At 31.8% G+C, this 20,375-nt stretch overlaps 3 protein-coding genes and 1 long non-coding RNA gene across 7 annotated transcripts; 1 reads left to right on the forward strand and 3 right to left on the reverse strand.

Annotated features, from left to right (window-relative positions):
• Positions 1-49: 49 nt before the first annotated feature.
• On the forward strand, positions 50-1,430 carry LOC123892152 (ATP-dependent DNA helicase PIF1-like). Its single transcript, XM_045941978.1, has 2 exons — positions 50-56; positions 571-1,430. Exons 1-2 carry the CDS (start codon positions 50-52, stop codon positions 1,428-1,430), a joined length of 867 nt encoding a protein of 288 aa, XP_045797934.1.
• Positions 1,431-4,902: 3,472 nt separating this feature from the next.
• On the reverse strand, positions 4,903-14,860 carry LOC123892153 (wax ester synthase/diacylglycerol acyltransferase 11-like). The gene is made up of 5 exons (XM_045941979.1): positions 13,910-14,860; positions 12,505-13,077; positions 9,650-10,006; positions 5,111-5,248; positions 4,903-5,004 (listed from the first exon to the last, which is right to left on the reverse strand). Exons 1-5 carry the CDS (start codon positions 14,096-14,098, stop codon positions 4,903-4,905), a joined length of 1,359 nt encoding a protein of 452 aa, XP_045797935.1. The 5' UTR covers positions 14,099-14,860.
• Positions 6,229-9,201, reverse strand: LOC123890602. 4 transcript variants are annotated; one of them, XR_006802879.1, is made up of 6 exons: positions 8,825-9,201; positions 7,449-8,018; positions 7,295-7,361; positions 7,136-7,209; positions 6,648-6,770; positions 6,229-6,573 (listed from the first exon to the last, which is right to left on the reverse strand). It is a non-coding gene; the product is annotated as an uncharacterized LOC123890602 (long non-coding RNA). The 4 variants fall into 4 exon arrangements; XR_006802882.1 differs by lacking the exon at positions 7,295-7,361 and having other exon boundaries at positions 7,858-8,065; XR_006802880.1 differs by lacking the exon at positions 7,295-7,361 and having other exon boundaries at positions 7,858-8,407.
• A 1,162-nt stretch (positions 14,861-16,022) lies between the features above and the next one.
• LOC123890596 (probable leucine-rich repeat receptor-like protein kinase At1g35710) lies at positions 16,023-19,132 on the reverse strand. The gene is made up of 2 exons (XM_045940237.1): positions 16,883-19,132; positions 16,023-16,535 (listed from the first exon to the last, which is right to left on the reverse strand). Exons 1-2 carry the CDS (start codon positions 19,083-19,085, stop codon positions 16,150-16,152), a joined length of 2,589 nt encoding a protein of 862 aa, XP_045796193.1. The 5' UTR covers positions 19,086-19,132; the 3' UTR covers positions 16,023-16,149.
• Between the last annotated feature and the right edge of the window lie 1,243 nt (positions 19,133-20,375).

Consider the following 20,375-nt stretch of genomic DNA (forward strand, 5'->3'; position numbering starts at 1 on the left):
AAAATTCGAACCCGCAACCCTTCAGTGCAAGACAATATTCTCAACCACTATGCCAAGTATACAAAGTGTGATTAAAATTATGTGCAATAATTGATAAACGCCATCAATAATTTCCTTTATATTTATTAACATTCCTTTTTTTTTTTTACGTGTTTGCAAAGTATTTAGGATTCAAATATTGTTTAGTGATTAAATGTATTCTATATATATATTGGTTGTCCTTTTGTAGATCTAAATATTGTTTTTTTTTTTACGTGTTTGCAAAGTACTCCCTCCGGTCCTTTTTATAAGGAACACTTTGAAAAAATCACACAGACCAATGAATCACATTTAACATAGTTATTTTCATTTAACACTCTTATAAATTTAAATTTATTCCATGTATACCCTTATTTAATTACTCTTTATTCAACTAACTTACTTATTTTTAAATTCTCTCTCATAATAAATAAGGGCATAAGTGAAGTTGAACATTTAAAACATTTGAAAATTGGTCAAAGTTTCTTATAAAAAGGACCAAATTTTTTGCCCTAAGTGTTCCTTATAAAAAGGACCGGAGGGAGTATTTAGGATTCAAATATTTTTTTCGGTGGTGCTTTTTTGAATGGGTTTTGGGTGTTGGTTATGGAGAAATTGGAGATGACAACGATGATGATTTAAAACTTGACATTCCATCAGATTTATTGATTCCAAGTTCAGGTGATCCTCTTGCTTCTATCGTTGAAAGCACATATCCCCAATTTTTACAAAACATGAACGATATAAAGTATTTCCAAAATAGAGTTATAGTAGCTCCTAAAAATTCAATAGTCGACACAATAAATAATTATATGTTGAATTTAATTCTTGGTGAAGAAAAAACATATTTGAGTTATGATACTCCATTCACACAAAATGTAGACGGTCAAACAGTGGATGATGTTCATACTCCCGAATTTTTGAACACGATTTCTACGTCAGGACTTCCAAATCACAAGTTGAGACTTAACGTTGGAGTTCCAGTTATGCTATTAAGGAATTTGAATCAAAAATTAGGATTATGCAATGGAACAAGACTTATTATTACGAGATTGGGAAAACGTGCTCTTGAAGGAAAAATTATTTCAGGAAGTAATATTGGTGATCAGGTTTTCAAACCTAGATTTTCTCTAACACCATATGACGTGAGAATTCCTTTTAAATTTCAACGGAGACAATTTCCTATAATGATTTCTTTTGCGATGACTATTAATAAGAGTCAGGGACAATCTTTAAAGCATGTTGGGATATATCTTCTGTCGCCAGTGTTTTCACATGGTCAGTTGTATGTTGCAATTTCAAGAGTTACTTCTAGAAAAGGATTAAAAATATTGATCAACGATGACAACGGTGAAGATACGACTAAGACTTCGAACGTGGTCTATAAGGAAGTCTTTCGTAATATAACATAATTTTCTTTGTATGAATATTTATCCAAAATTATTGTTGAACTATCGTTTAATGTTACTCAACTTTTTTCATATACCATACATTATTAGAATTATCATGTCTTATTTAATCATTATATATCTTACCGCTAATCAGACCCGTGCACGCACGGGTCGATGTTCTAGTTGAAAGTAATATTCCTATAAAATGCAAGCTTTGAAGAAGACATGAAAATTATTTTTCCATCCACTGAAGGAGACATGAGTGGACTAGTATTAAGCTCCGCACCGCACCTATTACTTTCGGTCCTATATAAATATAAAATATCTCGTTATCTAAATTTAAAAAATTAATTTAATATTTTTATGTCAAGCTTTAATAATTATTTTAAATAATACTTGACCAAAAAAAAAATAATAATAATGATAATAAAGACTAATATAGTAGTATTATTCTTATGGGAAGTGTACATTTAATTACTTTTTTAAAGTTTAAAAATTGATATGGAAGGTTTATTGACCAAGTTTAAAAGTGCACAAGCAAACACAAGAAGTGGGAGTTTAAATTGTAGTGAATATTTTTAACTTTTATTTTATTGAATTAATTAAAACATTCAAGTTAAAACTTTAACTAATTTTTTTTTTTCAAAATATTTAACTTCAGTTTAAAACATAAATCAGAATGGAAGTTAAATCATAAACAAGACTATTATGGAGTACGCTCTCAAGTATGTTTCCAAGGAACAATAAAAAAAATACCAGCTCAAGACTATATTGATTTAAGTCTTTCTAAATTTAGAAGGTTAAGACACCCTATAAGGGTGTAGATTAGCATGACCAGTTAGATATGGTGAACCAGTATAAAAATATTGTGCATTTGATTTTAATAACGAGTAAACTAGCTCTACAGCTTGAGTATATATGAGAGCAAAAATTAGTATAAAATTAAAATCAAAGACATAAATTATGAGGAAAAAATTTGTGTAATTCTTTTAAATTATTATTGTAAAAATTAATTTTATATATATACACACCAATAGTCAATTTATATTCCGAATGTGGCGTCTCTTTCTTTGAGATCCTGGAGCATTGGCTCATTATTTCTCCCGAACTTCCTAGACTTCCCAACAAGTGGTATCAGACCCATGGTTCGGCTTGGTAGTGGAGCGGGAGTTGATCATGGTATTGGATCAACTATAGGATGTGAGAACTCACACTTGGGGGGAGTTGGATTTCAAGTATGAGCGCGCGGTTAAGTCCAATTGTAAAAGATACACACAACAAAATGGACAAATTATAAAAGATGATTAGGCTTTGCTAATAAATTTTGAAGCATACATAAGAATACACCTAACTAAAGAATCAAACAATAAATCATTGATAAATCCTTACTAATGTTATATAGATAATACTTTTTTTTTACACAATATAGATAATAATTTTAAGAAATTAAATAGTAAAAACAAATTCCAATGATATAAATGAAATACACAACTTTAAACATTTTGGTTTAATTTGGTGAGGAACATTAATGTTTAATTTGTGTCATGAGAAACAACTTCCATGGCTGTTTTTTTTGGCGAAAAGTTTTATGCACTTAAAAATAGTGATTTTAACATATTTTAAATAACGTGGCCTTTTAAATATTTAAAGACTATAGTAAGATTGTGTACCACACATTTTGTGAGCAAAATGACTGTTTGCAGAAATAGGAAAGGACATTAAGGGTTTTCATTAATTTTATTTTAAGCAAGCAAGTATTTTGTTAAACAGTAATTATTAAGAATTAGTTGTTAGAATTGTTAATGGACAGTTTGAATGATTTTAACTGCAAGTCTGCAACGATCAGATTGTATATAACCGCTGATAAAGGAAGAAAGAAGAGAATTAAGAGGAAGAGTAGAAACTTGTTTTATCATTCAGCATTCCAATAATGTTATCAAGTACAAAATATATAGAGTTAAATGCAACAAACTGTATTCGCACTCAGTTGGTAGATATATTGCATTATATATATATATATATATATATATATATATATATATATATATATATATATATATATATATATATATATATGTAGAGGTCGGGGTTCGAACTCCGGACATCCCATAACAGTGGTAGTCTCAAACATTACGTAAGTAGCGGACAACATTGACGAGAAAGATTTCATTGACGAGAAGAGGTTGAAGTTTTGCAGTCGTACGAGTTTCTCGCGCTCTCTATTTTTATTCATCCGCTACTTAAGTAGCGAATGTTATAAAATGAGAAATTTGAGGAAAAATGTTGTCCGCTACTTACGTAATGTTTGAGACTACCACTATTATGGGATGTCCGGAGTTCGAACCCCGACCTCTACATATATATATATATATATATATATATATATATATATATATATATATATATATATATATATATATATATATATATATATATGCAATATATCTACCAACTGAGTGCGAATACAGTTTGTTGCATTTAACTCTATATATTTTGTACTTGATAACATTATTGGAATGCTGAATGATAAAACAAGTTTCTACTCTTCCTCTTAATTCTCTTCTTTCTTCCTTTATCAGCGGTTATATACAATCTGATCGTTGCAGACTTGCAGTTAAAATCATTCAAACTGTCCATTAACAATTCTAACAACTAATTCTTAATAATTACTGTTTAACAAAATACTTGCTTGCTTAAAATAAAATTAATGAAAACCCTTAATGTCCTTTCCTATTTCTGCAAACAGTCATTTTGCTCACAAAATGTGTGGTACACAATCTTACTATAGTCTTTAAATATTTAAAAGGCCACGTTATTTAAAATATGTTAAAATCACTATTTTTAAGTGCATAAAACTTTTCGCCAAAAAAAAAAGTACATAAATTTAATTGAATGGCCAAAATAAGTGATTTTAAAATAGAGGGATCAATTTCGCAGACGAGTGAAATAGGAAGACAAAACTACAATTAAACCTACATTAAAATTACTAACTAACAAAAAAAACTCAAAGATACAATTCACATATAAAATGTGTTGATGTTAAATCTAAATTGTTCAATCTTAATCAAATGATCCTGATTCAACTGAAAGCATGCAGTCAAGGGTGCTGACTGCACCCAATCCAGTTCTATAAAACTAACTAACTAAAAAACTCATTTGAAGATCAAACTAACCAACAGAGGAACATTCAAAAGTGTTTTAGTATTTTATTTTTTTGTTATTCATTATTTTTATTATATACTCCAACAATTCAACTTTGAATGAAAGTTTTGTCATTCATATGGTCCTACTCGACTCAAAGATTGGTCTGACTAATTTAGGGCTAGAACACTTTTTTTTTTAATGACAAGGCAAAAACACCAAGTTTATATTGTTGAGAATATAGCAAGTGTGAGTTTGTGAAGATAGTCTCACATTGGATAGAAATGTGGTGACTTGAGCATTTATAAGTGGGGCAGTCCACTCACCTATCACATTAATGGTCCGTTTGGTTCTATGGAAAGAAAGTGAGTCTGTGAGTGTTGAGTAATTTTCTTTCCACCCACTTTCTTTCCCTAGAACCAAACAGAGCTAAGGTGGACAAGTGGTATGTGTCCTACAAATGTGTGTTTCTCAAAAGAAAAAGTCTATATATAACAAAAATATCTCATATAGGATAGGATGATTAAATGAAAATGTAAATGTAATAAATAATTGATTACCTCAGGACCACCGGCCAATGTGAAATACAAGCCTTTTACAGGATGGTTAGCCAAAGACATTTGTTGAACTGGTCCAACCAAATTTGTAACTACTGCACTTGACTTTGTTATTGTTCTCCTAATATGTTTAGCTACTGCCTACATAAAACAACAACAACTAACTTCAACAATCTTTGTAATTGGCTTGGAACATTCTAATTAAACAGCTTTATTAAGAAACCATCTAAATTACAATTTTTGGTTCCTTATTTTTAGTCTCTAATAAAACTGGTCTCCGTTTTTAAAATTCATGCTCTGTTAGATAAAGTCAGATTATTTTGAGCTTATAGCACTAGTGCAGAAAGGAGATACAACTACTGGCCAAACAGACTTTCTACTACTGGCCGCGGCCAGTAGTAAATGCAGGCGACGTTGTAAGTACAACTTTCCACGTCGGGTATTTTTATACCCGTCGTGGTATGTGTAGTTTCTTCTGTAATTATTATTTAATATTATGGGGATTCGACGTCGGGTTTTACAAATACCCGTAGTGGTATGTATGAGATTCCACTACGGGTATTTACAATATCAGTAGTGATATGTATGGTTTCCAGTTTTTTTTTTTAAGAATTGGGGATTCCACTACGGGTATTTACAAATACCCGTAGTGGTATGTATGAGATTCCACTACGGGTATTTACACATATCCGTAGTGATATGTATGGTTTCCAGTTTTTTTTTTTTAAGAATTGGGGATTCCACTACGGGTATTTACGCATACCCGTAGTGGTATGTATGGTTTCCTGTTTTTTTTTTTAGAATTGAGGATTCCACTACGGGTCATTACTCTTACCCGTAGTGGTATGTGTAGTTTTCACTACTGATTGTTATAAATATCAGTAGTGGTATGTTAGTTTTATTTATTTTTTTTTTCTTCGTTTTTTTGTAGCATCCTGTGCCTGCATATTAGTAATGGTGTGTAGTTTTGTAACATGACCAAATTTCATCACAGACCCCAAAGAATGAGCCATTGCTGCTAGTGCTAAAGCTATATGTTAAAAATCAGTTGCAGTAGCAACCAATAACCACAACAACTGCAGTTGTTTTATGACAATGAATACTCTTCATTTACTACTTACTAGGGGTAAATCCAAAAAACACAAAGAACAAATTAAAGAAGTAATATATCCATGATACATGACTTTTGAATAATTTAAGCAATTTTTTCAATCATCGCAGTTGAAAAAACCATCCGTATAACATATAACCTTAGTTGTAAAACTAGGCATTATAACTCTAATGTAACCTTGTAAAGAACCAGCCATAAGGCTGGCCACCAAATAAGCCACACCCCATTCCCTTCCTACTACAATACATTGAATATCCTATTCCCAATTTTCCAGACTGCATTCCTCTTTCCAATGAAATTCGTAACTGAATTTAGTATATGAACAGCTCGATTAAACTGAACATGTTTCAATGCCCTGCAAGATAGAAACCAATGCAGACTTCAGAATTATAGTCCCATAATTGATGTATAAAAAATAAAAATTATTACCTCCATCCAAGACTCAGTTATCTTAGCAGTGACAATGTCCAATTTAGTTGAGTAATTGGACATCATTTGAACCAATTTAGTTGAGTAATTGAAGCTTCATTAGCACATCATTTGACTTGGTTTCTACGATGCAACACAATAAATTCAGAACCAATTTAGTTGAGCTTATCATGAAATCAAATTCATCCGAAAGCAAAATGACCAAAAATGGTTTTACATATGAATGCTGAATAGCTGAGAGAAATTACTTAAAATGTACCGATAGAAAATTCACTTTCCAGAATTCATATATGAAAATGATCTCTTATAAAATCATAAGCCAGCTAGACTATAGTCCATTTATCTCCATTAACTTGTATTTTTCTTCCGTAGTGCTATTTTAACTTTTAACCTTAAGCCATGTCACTTGCCATCATTCCAAATAATCATAAATATGAAGAAAAGCAAGCAGTGAAATATATAAAAAGTGAATGGGTGGAAGGGCTTACAAACTCATTCCTGCAGCAAAGCCATTATCGACAAACATCAAGAGGCGGAAAACAAAGACAGCAGTATAGTCCACCTGAACAAACAACATGAAAGGAATTAATAACGGAAAATATAAAAATCCTAAACGATACGATCTTAAAAAGTAAAAATGAGTTTACCACAATCCATATGTGCAATGGGTATGTACAAGAATGATAACGCTTCCAATTGATTGCAACAATAACTCTAGAAATTGAAGTGTCAAGAATACAAAGCATAGTATAGTATGTGGCAATTGAAAATAGAAAAATTAGGGGAATTGAAAAAGGATACACACTAGTGGCGAGCATGGAAAGGATACTCATGAGTGCATAAGCATTTCATGAGTGCATGTGCCATACATTATGTTGTTATTATCATACTATATACTGTATATACACGCTTGAGTTTGATTTAGAAGTAATTCGTGATAGTTTGAGGTCACAATCTCGCATAAACTAGGCTTAAAAGTCTCGATATATATTCATACCATTATCATTAGATACTCTGTTCTTGGTGAAAGTGAAACATCTTTTAAAAATATAAATTTTGTAAGATTGTTTTATGGAACTTATAAAAACAATTTTTGACATTTTTGTAAGCTTTTCTCAACTTATTTTTATAAGTTCTCCAAAAACAACATATAGCATGCATATACAAAAACAATTTTGTGCTATAAAAATAGCTTTATATAAATTTATACCTAAGCGCTTGCCAGGAAGAGTAAAATGGTATCGGGATTGGCTCAAGACAAGATTGAAGCTGGCAACTGAAGTTGACATTTCCTTTATGCATACTCGAGCTTCATGGTAGAAAACTAACAGCACAAAGACAGACCCAGCCTAATCCATATATGTGAAATAACTAGAAATGGAAATCTGATTTAGCAGGGGTGAAAAGGTGAATCAAACCTTGAAAGTGGAGAAAATGGAAAACAATAATGAATTAATGGTCAAGGTAACAAACAAGTTACAAGAAAACAAGTTCACTCAACTACCTGATTATCAACTAACAGATGTCAACCAAAATTATTGGATTAGCTCCAGTATATGCATTTTTCCCATGAATATCATACTAGACTTTCTTGTTTTATATGTTTCTTTCTCTTCCTCACCCTCCTCATTTTCTTTCAGAGATAGATAAAAGAATGTGAACTACTTAATTCATGGAAGGAGAGTCAACAAGAATTACAAATTTCTGTAGAATGTTTCGTATCAAGGAAGCATCAATGCTCATCATATGGACAAATGAATCTAGAATGAAACACAGATTTTTACAAATTAGACAAAGATTCATTCATGCTTCACATTCAAAAATCAAATAATTCGCGCATGAGACTCTATCTACAAATGAAATTATCTCTAATCTAAACAAATTAATTGAACAAAATTGATTATAACCTAATCTAAATGCCATAATATAGTTTAAGATAAAAACAGAGAAATTAATCAAAACCTCATTGAATTTGTCTAAGCAAATCAAAAATTAAGGATCCAGAATCCATGAACAAAAAAGCAAAGTGAATCAAACATGTGATGCAAACTCAGAAAATTGACAAAAAATCACAATAAAGATCGAAGATATTGTCCAAAAATTGATTAGATCTGACCAAAAATTGAATCAAAAATCAGATCGACAAGCTTGGCAGAGAGATGAGAGACGAGACAAACCTAAACTCGAAGAATAAAATGAAGCGGCACCGATAGCTCAGAGGCTGCGCCTAGGGTTTCACGATTGTGAACCAATCTTCAGTGGTGAACGATTTTGAGAGTTTCGAACAAGGAACAATCTTTAGTTATGGATGATTACATATCTAATCACATAGAAGAGCTACGAAATTTGGGGTGGAGCAAAGAAATTGAGGAATCGTGAGGAAGAAATTGAGAGAAGGAATTGGGGATGAAAATAAATGAAAGATTGAGGAAGAGTTTCAAGAAGAACAAAGAATGAAGAAGAAGAAGAAGAAGATGATGATGATTTGGGGTTTCAACAAGAAGAAGAACGCGATTTAGGTTTTTATGTTTCTATGTGTTTTGCTGCGCGCATGTTAAGGGAGTTTTTTTTTTGTTACAAGTTAAGGGATTTAACTACCGTGTAAACAAAAACAGTAGTGAAATCCAATTAAAACAAATTTCAATGTAATTACAACATTGCCACCGTGTCAACTTTTCACTACTGATTTAAGAAAATCAGTAGTGAAATCCCTTGTTTATGAACTTTTCACTACTGGTATTGAAATATCCGTAGTGGAATCCTTTGGTCAAATGTGTTTCACTACTGGTATTCACATACCAGTAGTGGAATCTCTTAGCCAAAAGTCATTTTTCTACTAGTGTAGCATAAGTGATAGCATGGCAACAATTTTTTTTTTGTTTTCACCACAAATATTCGGTCTACTGTACCGCTTAATCTGATTCGGAATTCCATATATAATCACAATTTAGGTAACAGTATATGTCATATGAAATACAATTTAGAAAATGTATGTATCTTACCGCTTGACCTCTGAATTTGCCTTCAATTTCCAAAAGTGTCCCTGTAAGAGCCACAGCTAAGGATTGTTTTTTCCTACTGATTATATTATGTGTGTCATGAATAAAATCTAGAGGGTTTAAAATTTTGGTTTCATTTAATTTTGGTATTGGTACATGCAAGAATGTAATTTTATTCCCCCAAAGACCCTTTGATTTTTTAGTATTGAGCATATCATCAATTGATTGGTAACCTTCAATGTTTCTTGTATTAAGTAATACCAATGCTGTTGAGTTTGATGTCTTTGATTTTGAATCCATTTCTTGCATGTATAGTCTTGTTCCATAGAACACAATTCCAGTCACCACATCGTTCATAGTCTGCAATTAATTAGATGTGAAGTAAAACAAGCTGACAATAATTAAGATGATGTCACCTAATTTTAAAGAGAGTACTGTATAAAAAAAAAAGAAAAAAGAGTACTACGGACAATAAATCTGCACTATTACATTAATCGGATAGTTCGTAGTTTGGGGTTGTGATGACGAATCGTCACACTCTCTAATCCATGCCTATTTTAGCAACATTAGATGCATTTTAGTAGGTTTTTAGCAATAAATATAAGAGAAATCTAACCATAAGCTTGATTACTTGATTTGCAAGAAAACAGGAAAAATTGCAGGAAATGGAGGATTTTCACTACGCTGGGGGCGTAGCCCATCACGCGCCGCGTGATGGAGCTCACAGGGAGCCATGATTTTTACTCTGATCACGCGCGGCGTGATGCCTTACCACGCGCGGCGTGAAGCTTTGTTGAAGATGAAGATTGCTCTCTGACTTGATCACGCGCCGCGTGATTCTGTTATCACGCGCGGCGTAGTTGATGGATTTGCAACCACGCGCGGCGTGATAGATCTGGCGCGCGGCGTGGTTGCATTCTGTATATATAGTTTCTGCATAATTCTGTTTTCGGGTTGGAAAACTTCTGCAACTTTTCACTACATTCTGGTTTTGGAACTTGAAGATCGTGATTCAACACTCCAGCGGAGAGCTCCAAGCACATCGAGAGCATGGATTCACAAGCCATGGCGATGAAGCGAGGAAGCGAACGAAGAACGATGAGGAGCTAAACTCCTTGGAGGTAGGATCTAGGATAGTTTAGGATGTAGTTCAGCTGAATGTAACCTGCAATTGTTGTAAGATTGTACTCTCTCTATAGTGTTCATCAAATGCAATCTGATTTTAATGCTTTATAATCCTGCATTAGTGTTATAATGATTTCGAGTTAAGTCACGTGCGAGAGTATTGATTTAATGTCTGAACTGAATTGCATTGAGCACTCGAGTGTCTCCGGTCGAGAGATTGAGGCATAGAGTGTAGCGAACGATTGACGCGCGGTAATATCATTCGTTGTAGGTAGCTTCCGCCCGAGAGATCGGGGGAGTATCGACAACGAATAGAGTGGATTTTGACAAGAGATTGCGATTCACTAATTTGTCGATCTAGTTGTGAACACTTGAGTAGTTCTTATGACATTGTAGGTTGCATGCGGTTAGCTATAGACTAGATGAGTCCGATGATTCTACCTCGTTTTTCCATTATTCTCTAAGCATTCGTTTTCTACCAATTGATCACTCAATCAACCCCCATACATGTTCTGTTTTTGCATAATGTCTATGAACACGATTCGACTAGTTTAATCACACAATCCCTGTGGATCGATATTTTTATTACTACGTGGTAATTCGTTCACTTGCGAAATAATCCATCAGTGCATTTGATCTGCTAAAAAATAAATGATTAGATTTGACAACTTTTATTGTACTCTGTTTGATTTAGAAACTGGTTATGACATTATATAAAATAGGTAGTAAGAGACACGACAAAAACAAAAAAAATTTATCCCTCACTGAACAACATGATAACTTTTTGTCCATAATACAAATACAAAAAATCTAAAAATACCCATTTTATTTTATAGAAACAAAAGGGTAAAAAGGTAATTTAACAAAAATTGATATAGTATATTGATGGTAACTAGACATTGTAAAGACATAACACTTAATTCAGATACTGTATAAAAAAAAATAGTACTACAGACAATAAATCTGTACTATTACATAAGATCGGATAGTTTGTAGTGTAAGGGTGCATTTGATATGCTAATTTGACAATTTTTATTATACCTTGTTTGATTTAGAAACTGGTTATGACACCATATAAAATAGGTAATTTTTATCCCCCACTGAACCACATGATAAATTTTTATCCATAATACAACTACAAAAATTCAAAAATATCCATTTTATTTTATAGAAACAAAAGGGTGCAACGGTAATTTAACAAAATTGATATAATATTTTGATGGTAACTAGACATTGTAAAGAGATAACACTTATTTCGGATAGGAGCCAAAGGTTGTATGATATACCCAATTTGCAACACTAATTGATTCCTAAAATAGCAAAGATTGATGTGGCTACTAAATTCAACATTATATCATTCGATCAAAATCGAACATCTAAATTTTAATGTTGATTTTGTTTTTTAGATCTAAAATACAAAACTTTTAAATCTGAACTACTAAATTTTGGTTGAACAAGTTAGATGTGGCTAACTATGTGCAACCGCAAGATTGTGATATCCCACAAGTCCGATGTAAAAAGTGTGTATGTGCCTTAGTTTAGACATATCTTAAAGGACATAAGTGTAATTTCCCCGCCCCAAAAGAAAGTCTGATTGCTTCTTACATATGTCCACACTTTTTGTATCGTGTGAGTGTGACAATTAGATTGTGTAATAATGAAGAAAAAACATTCTTATGGTCGGTTGAAAAATTGAAAAAGAAAACTTTGAATAACAAAAAATATTTTCATACCACTCCAAGCTTGGATTTGATGTCTTTGATATGATCAATGGAGAATGCAATACTTGATATAGAAATTGGTTGAAAATCAGCTCCATCATCACCCGATCTTATAGGAGTTTTATCATCATCAATAATACTACTCTTTAATACACTCCATCCAAAATCAGAGGCAGTATTAAAAATAGATGACATAGTACACGAAAATTTTGTCCAAATACTTTTATTGGAAGGTTCTAATTTTGATGGTTTAAGAATTGGAAAAGACAAAGGAAGAGAAGGATCATCAGCACGTTGTAGACAAGAAAGAAGTGCACCCATTAGAGAATAACCATCTCCAAGTGCATGGTGAAGTTTGAATATTATTGTTCCTAATGATTTTTTTGTAGGGTAATTTATTATGTGTATTTCCCATAATGGTTTTCCTTGTGGTAATTGCTCTATTGATATGGTTGACAAATAATCATGAAAATATTTGTCATAAAATTCTAATGATTTTCCTTTTGGAAATATTGGTGTTTTCACATGGTCTTTTAAGTTCACATCAACTTTCTTCCATCTTTTTTCCTCATTTTTATCTTGTACCTGTTCATACACATATTTGAACAAAGACTAGTTAATATATAAAACCATATAAATCATATAATTTAGGCTTAATTACAGTTTTGGTCCCCTATTTTCATCATTTTGCAGATTTGGTCCCCTATTTTAAAATGTGACAATTTTGGCCCCCTATCATAAGGTTAACTTAAAATACGTTGTATCACCATATTTTAGACAAAATATGTGCTAGAAGGACCAAAACTATCGAATTTTAAAATAGGGTACCAATTCTGCAAAATAGTGAAAATAGGGGGACCAAAACTGTAATTAAGCCTATAATTTACTATATCGAGTAAAATAAGATAAATCAAATATTGGAAAATTTGAACTAGACAGTTAACTTGTTGAATCGTGATTATAAATGCCATTCACTTATTTAAGCGGTTCAATTGTGGTTAGATTCAAAAGATTTTAAACAATTGAATCACGATCCATAGATCACTTAGATTCAATGTTAGATTAGTGAGGCTTGACATTTTGATGGGGTTCAAACTAAATTTATTTATTGTTACACCACTCGCCCAAAAAGCTAAAGAACTCAAAAGTTTAACCCCATAGTCAAGGTTATGGTTCTACCAGTATTGTTCGATTTTATGGTGTTGTGTGTAAGGGGATGTGTTAAGAGTATCACATCGAATATAAAATAATATGAGTTCGGACGTTCCAAATTCCAAGAGCCTCAAAGGAGCTAAGCCGCACAGGGGATACCTAGGACAGCTACTGAAGTTCAAAGATCCTAATCATGGTGAGTTAGAAAAAAAATAATAGAATTGCAAAAGGAAAATAATAGTTAAATGGAAATTAGATAGATAACCATGATGGAGGAGAAGCCACGACTAATGGGAAGGAAAATATCTTTAAGAAGAGCAAAAACTTGCAAATCATCAATGGCAACTTCAAATTCCAAAACTGCAATAATATATAAGCATAGTGATGAGCTATTGAAGTATTGTCCAATAGGACTAACTGGTTCTTGTAATTGCTCCTCGTACTCATGTTCCATAGTGCAAAAGAAAAAAAATAAAAATATAGCAAACTTTATGATATTGAGGCCTTAAATTGTTTAGACTCTATGCTGTATATCACTTGATATTTTGATGGAAGTAATCGGCAATGTAGTAAAATGTAAATTACTTTACAAAGAGTACTGTAGAAAAATATCATTATTTTGTTTGTGTGAGATAATATACAATATAAATAGCCCATAAAAAAAATATACAAGATAAATAGTTGTTTGTGACAATTACTTTTATTGTGTAATTCTTCTTCTCCTGTCAAAGAACTTTGAAAGGTCAATGAAATATACCTCAAAGTGTGAAATAAATCATAAAAATAAAAAATTCACTATGAATTGCAAAGAAAATTATAAAAATAGAATTAATAGAAGGTTTTTTTTTTTACACTATCTATGGATAATTTGAGAGCATGATATTTATCTAACAATCAATAAAAAAAATTCAAATAAAAAAGCAGTGATTTGGTGTAAATCAGGTATTCTATGCGTGCAACGGTAGAGATTAATCTCTCGAGCTTTGTGGGATCCAAATGGATGACAAACTCTCTCTCTAAGAGTTTTAACACAATTGCATGCCTAAGCCAGAGATCAAACCTAGAACCTTGGTTAAGTTAGAAGAGACTCGCGTCATCTCATCTAAGTGCTCTTGAGTATAAAAAAGTAGTGGTTTGTTTTTAATGATTGCTAGATCAATATCTCAAATTATAAAAAAAAAATAGAATAAACCTAATCTTAATAGAATTATTTTTCAACTTACCTATTAAGTGCAATAACACCAACTCATCAAGCAAATCGACTTTTCAGGTAAAGTGCAATTATTACGTACACAATCGATGTCAATAAGACAATTATAACCTGAGATATAAATCAAATAAACAATATATATATAATTAAAAGGGGATGAAAGATGAGTATAAGGTAATGAAGAAAATTTGATAAAAGTTGTGAAAAACTTACTGTAAGTGTCCGTTAAAACAAGAACTAATAAAAGAAAGAGGAACACAACATAAAAAAAATTGAGAATTTTGGCCATATTTTTCTTTATGTCCTTTGATTCAAACAAAAACTCTTTTCATTAGTTTACATAATAAAATACTCCATATATACTTTGTTTGCTTCAATTTAATACAGCTTAGTACTTAAGAAATACTTGTATAAAGCAAATTATTACTAAACGTCTCTTTAAGTATATTAATGTATCTAGTTTGTCCCTTTAGACCGTTCAACTGATTATTTAATCTTTGTGACAATCTCACATAAAAATATTGTTTATCATTTAATTTTTTTAATGATATATTTTGTTATTTTATTTCTCTTTTAACCTTTCATGATAGTTAGAATTAATAAAATCCCAAAAGAATAATAGTTTTAAAATTAGTAAGTTAGTTGAAAGAATAATTCACCACTAAGGTGATGACATAATAGTTGTGTTGCAAATTAGAAAGTTTCATATGCTCTATATTAATAAAATTATACAATATCAAATGTGGATATTTCAATTTTATGATTCATCATGTTGAAGTTATTTAACAGAATAACTCATGGAACTCTTGAAAAGAAAAAAAAAAGAATACCTCATGGAATGTGGTATTTAATTTTGTTGTCTATAAAAAAATTCGATGTTCCTCAATTTATTTATACATTTTGTATATTTCTCTTCCAACAATCTTCCGTACACAATTAGAGGAAGTATTTTTTGTAATATTTACATCTCTCTAATTTTTAAACAAACTTTGAGTTTTCTTTGTGTTAATTTACCTATTCTCAGAATAAGGAGGTCTTGGTTAATTCTACATTGGTCAGGATAATTCGTCCTTAACTGAAATTCATTATAAACTTTGACATTTAGATTCAAGTAATTGCATGCACAATCTTTTAATTTGCATTTGTAATTCAATTAAAATACAAAATATTGGAACCAAATGTAGCTCAATTTTATTCAAACACCTAAAAATAACAACATATGTAAATAGACTTTTACAATGTCTTTATTGAATTCTAAGACACTCAACTCAACACATACATTCCAAGTTTTCCTTTCAATGGTTGAGAATATGAAATAATGCTTTGAATTCTTGACTCATTAGTTGCTGCATTGAAATTTCACTCAAAGGAATGGTTAATGGTGTAAGCTCAGTGGCAAAGCTCTGTGACACACGTTTCATCGTTGGTCGAGAGCTAGGATTGAAATTTAAGCATGCAAATGCTATTACAGCTACACGAATTATGTCAAGTAACACCATCGCATTATTTGGAAATGGGAGACGTTGGTCTAATACTTCACATAATTTCATGTTTTGAGTTGATGCTAATTGAAGTGACGACAATAGTTCCTGAGGGTGTCTTCCCATTAAAGTTTCTAGTGCTACTACTCCAAAACTATAGACATCACACTTTTCGCTCACAACCATAGTATATGCAAGCTCTGCATCACCAATTCACAATAAGCAAGTTAAAATATGCAAAGACAAATATTTGAAAATCACTATAAGCACATATATGTATTAAACTCTAAAAAGTATATATTTAGGAACAATTTATTGTAGCTAGCTCCATAATTGAAAAAACAAAGTAGTAATTATTTAACCAAACAAACAGTAACTTAAAAGGAAACTAACAAATAGGACTTTTTTTTCTTTCTAAAAAGTGTATGTATAGGAACAAAGCCAACAACTGATATGGAAAAGAAAAAGTTTAAGAATATGAATGTTGTGCATCCTATGTAGGAAAAGCTAAAAAGAAAGACAAAACTAAGAGCAGTAAATAAATTACCAGGAGCTATATATCCGATTGTTCCAGCAACTATTGTTCGATTGGATGAATCATGTAGAAGGAGTCGAGCTGTGCCAAAGTCAGACACACTAGGCTGCCACTCAGAGTTTAGCAAGATATTTCCACTAGATACATCTCTATGCACTATTGGAGTCGTGCAATCATGATGAAGATATGAAAGAGCAGATGCAACTCCTTTAACAATGTTAACCCTTTTTCTCCAATTGAATTCCACGGCCTCTACATCATCATACAAGACAGAGAACAAGCTTCCTTTCTCCATGTATTGGTAGATCAAAAACATGATTCTTTTGTGCAAACAGAATCCATAAAGCTTCACAATATGTCGGTGCCTTATTTCTGATAATATTTTCACTTCATTTCTAAAACTTTCATCAAAAGCCGGCACTTCTGCTTCATAACCATGAAGTTTTTTTAAGGCTACAACTTTTCCGCATGGTAATTGCGCCTTATAAACACTTCCATATGCTCCTGTACCAATGCAATATCTCATGTCAAAGTCTTCTGTTGCTTTGATGATGTCATCATGTGCTATTTTACCATCATAATTCCATATACAAAACACATCTCCATTCTTTGTTGTCGTTGTGTTTCCATTCTTTTTCTTCGTAGAATTATTACAAAGTTTAAAGCACACGAGACTTGAGAAGGCTAGGATTAGAACAATAAGGATCGGAAGAAAAATGGCAACATGGTGATTTACTTTATTAATTTTCTTGGGAGGTTGGCTAGGTTTAAAAACAGGCGGGCACGGTTGAAAAACAGGCGAGCAAGGTTGAAAGTAGAATTTGTTTTCTGAAACGGGACCTTGGAGGTAGATTTGATCGCATGAAGTGTTATTACATACATCCTTGTTCCCTATTACTGCAGAAGGATGAACACAAAATGGAATGGGACCCCTCAAATAATTGTAGGAAATGTCAACATAAGAGACATTACAAATAGATTGGGGAATTTCACCACTAATGTTATTGTGACTGAGGTCAATGGAAGCGTAATGATATGTCAATGGAAACAAATTGGAATGAAGGGTACCTAGGAGTAAATTGTGGGAAATGTTAAGGGTTTCTAATTGGAAGAAATTTCTTATCGAAATTGGAAGGGAACCAGTGAGAAAATTATATGAGATGTCAAAGTATACTAATTGTGTGAGATTATTCAAAGAAATAGGAAAGGTCCCATTGAAAGAGTTGTTATTTAACCAAAATAATTGCAAGTTACTTAATTGACCCAAGTTAGATGGGAGGGAACCTCTGAGATAATTGTGAGAGATATTAAGGGATTCTAATTGTGTGAGATTTGTAATGGAAATAGGCAAGTTTCCGTTGAGTCTATTGAATGATAGATTTAATCTAGTAAGTTTTCTCAAGAATCCCAACTCAAGAGGAATAGAACCTTCAATTTTGTTGTTGGAGATGTCTAGGGACTCTAATTTTTTGAGATTTCCTAGTGAAGAAGGTATCTCACCTTTGAGCCTATTGTTAGATAGAAATAATGTAGTGAGATTTTTCAGGAACCCCAACTCAAAAGGAATAGAACCTTCAATGCAATTGTAAGATATGTCTAGGTACTCTAATTGTCTAAGATTTTTTATTAAATGAGGTACCTCACCTTTAAAAGAATTACTAGACAAATCAAGATGAATTAGTCCAATTCCTGTGATAGTAATAGGAAAACTCCCATTAAATAAGTTGTCAGATATATCTAAGTGCTTCAATTGTGTAAGGTTTCCTAGTGAAGGAGGTATCTCACCTACAAGGTAATTAGAGGACAGATCAAGATGAGTGAGCTTGGAGAGGTGACCAATTTCTTTTGGGATACTCCCTTGTAGTATAACATTCTTGATAACAAGGCTTTCTAAATTGTGGAAAGTAGACAAGTTGAGTGTTCCAAAAATGTTGCCCCGCACCCCTTCATCTGAATAACCGTCTATGGTGATTTTTATTATGCTTCCAGCCTTGTTGCAAGATATCTGACCCCAATTACACCGATTGGAGATGGTATAGTTAGCATCAGAAGTGTTCCACCATCCACTATTGTAAATAGCATTTGCTTCCATTTCAGGTTGAGATGTCAATGTAGAAGATTCAGTCCCAATAATCAATCCCCATATAAGAAGAAGAAAGACCATCCACATTTTTGGACCGTAGAAATTAAAAACTAAATATTTTATCAAGTTCATTTTCTTTTTGAGATCTAATAATTAAGGAATTGCATATAATGTTTTATAATGCATGAAAAACCTTTATAATGTTGTCTGTCTTGCATTGCTGTCCGTTACTCCCATTCTCACAAAACAATTATTTGCATTGCTTTAACAACTTTAGCACGTCTTTCCGTGAAAGCTATGCAAATGTGTAAAGTTTTTTATTTTATTTTTCTATAAAGGGAAAATGTTATTATTAAAATTGAAATTTACCGCATTCATGAGTCATAGTTTAATTGAAAATGTCGATATTGTTAGATTAAACATATTTACTCAAGTTTGAAGACCTCGCAATTATTAAAAAATTTAGTTAGATATGTCTAAATACTCTAATTGGCTAAGATTTTTTTATTAAAAGAGGTACCTCCTTCAAAAGAATTTCTAGACAAATGAAGATAAGTTAGTCCTATTCTTTTGAAAGTAATAGAGAAAGTGCTTTAATTGGGTAAGGTTTCCTAGTGGAAAGTCTTTTCCCAATTGTTTATGTCAAGATATGAACGTGTCTTCTAAGTCGACTTTTTGACTTGGTCAATTTTAAAGTTTTGTGAGTACTTTTTCCCGTAAAAGAGAAACTTTATTTTTAAAATTTATTTTAGAATTAACGTATTTAAACTATATTAATTTTACAATAAATTTAAAAAGTAATGAAAATAGCAAACAAGAATAGAAATATCACTAAAGAATAACAGAGGCATGCAACAGCGGAATAGTGAACACAATTAGTATCATAGGAGAAGTCAATAGAGAGAAATAAACTCTCATAAAAAGAATCACTAGGGAAAAATAAATTCCCTCAAAGTCGAGAAAAAATAAATTCTCAGATAACATGATGCTTCAACATTCGTTAGCACATTGATAAATATTAGAACTGACCAAAAATTAATAAATTAATTTTACTCCTCCTAAACACATTACCACATGCATATCAGTAGTCCCCCTCAATCATGCATAGCAGACAACACACACAATAGCAGAACATGCATGTTTCCACCTCAGATATCACATATCACATCATCATATAGCACATCATCATACTCAATAATTTTTATCTATATTCACTGTAGTATCTTAATTTTGTCCGGACTAATTAAATATTCTCAAAAATTATATACACCACTAAAATCAATTGTCTTCACATATGGTAAATCTATTATTTATATGTTTAGGAGTTTCTCTCTCATAGTCTTATTCCTATGTGGCACCATTTCATTGATCCATGTCTTATGTGACATTCTAATATTTCTCAAATTCCTATGTGGCTAACTA

Source organism: Trifolium pratense, linkage group LG6, assembly GCF_020283565.1.
Source record: "Trifolium pratense cultivar HEN17-A07 linkage group LG6, ARS_RC_1.1, whole genome shotgun sequence".
Classification (NCBI taxonomy): domain Eukaryota; kingdom Viridiplantae; phylum Streptophyta; class Magnoliopsida; order Fabales; family Fabaceae; genus Trifolium; species Trifolium pratense.

What these genes read in the sequence shown, in the direction of transcription:
- LOC123892153 (XM_045941979.1), bottom strand. Translation starts at nt 14,098, where the DNA reads ATGGAACATGAGTACGAGGAGCAATTACAAGAACCAGTTAGTCCTATT. An exon ending in TCAAATCCAAGCTTGGAGTG is followed by an intron (nt 10,007 to 12,504) that starts GTATGAAAATAT and finishes AATTAATTGCAG; the next exon opens with ACTATGAACGATGTGGTGAC. An exon ending in CATTGGCCGGTGGTCCTGAG is followed by an intron (nt 5,005 to 5,110) that starts GTAATCAATTAT and finishes ACACATTTGTAG; the next exon opens with GACACATACCACTTGTCCAC.
- LOC123890596 (XM_045940237.1), bottom strand. Translation starts at nt 19,085, where the DNA reads ATGAACTTGATAAAATATTTAGTTTTTAATTTCTACGGTCCAAAAATG. An exon ending in AATCGGATATATAGCTCCTG is followed by an intron (nt 16,536 to 16,882) that starts GTAATTTATTTA and finishes TTGGTGATGCAG; the next exon opens with AGCTTGCATATACTATGGTT.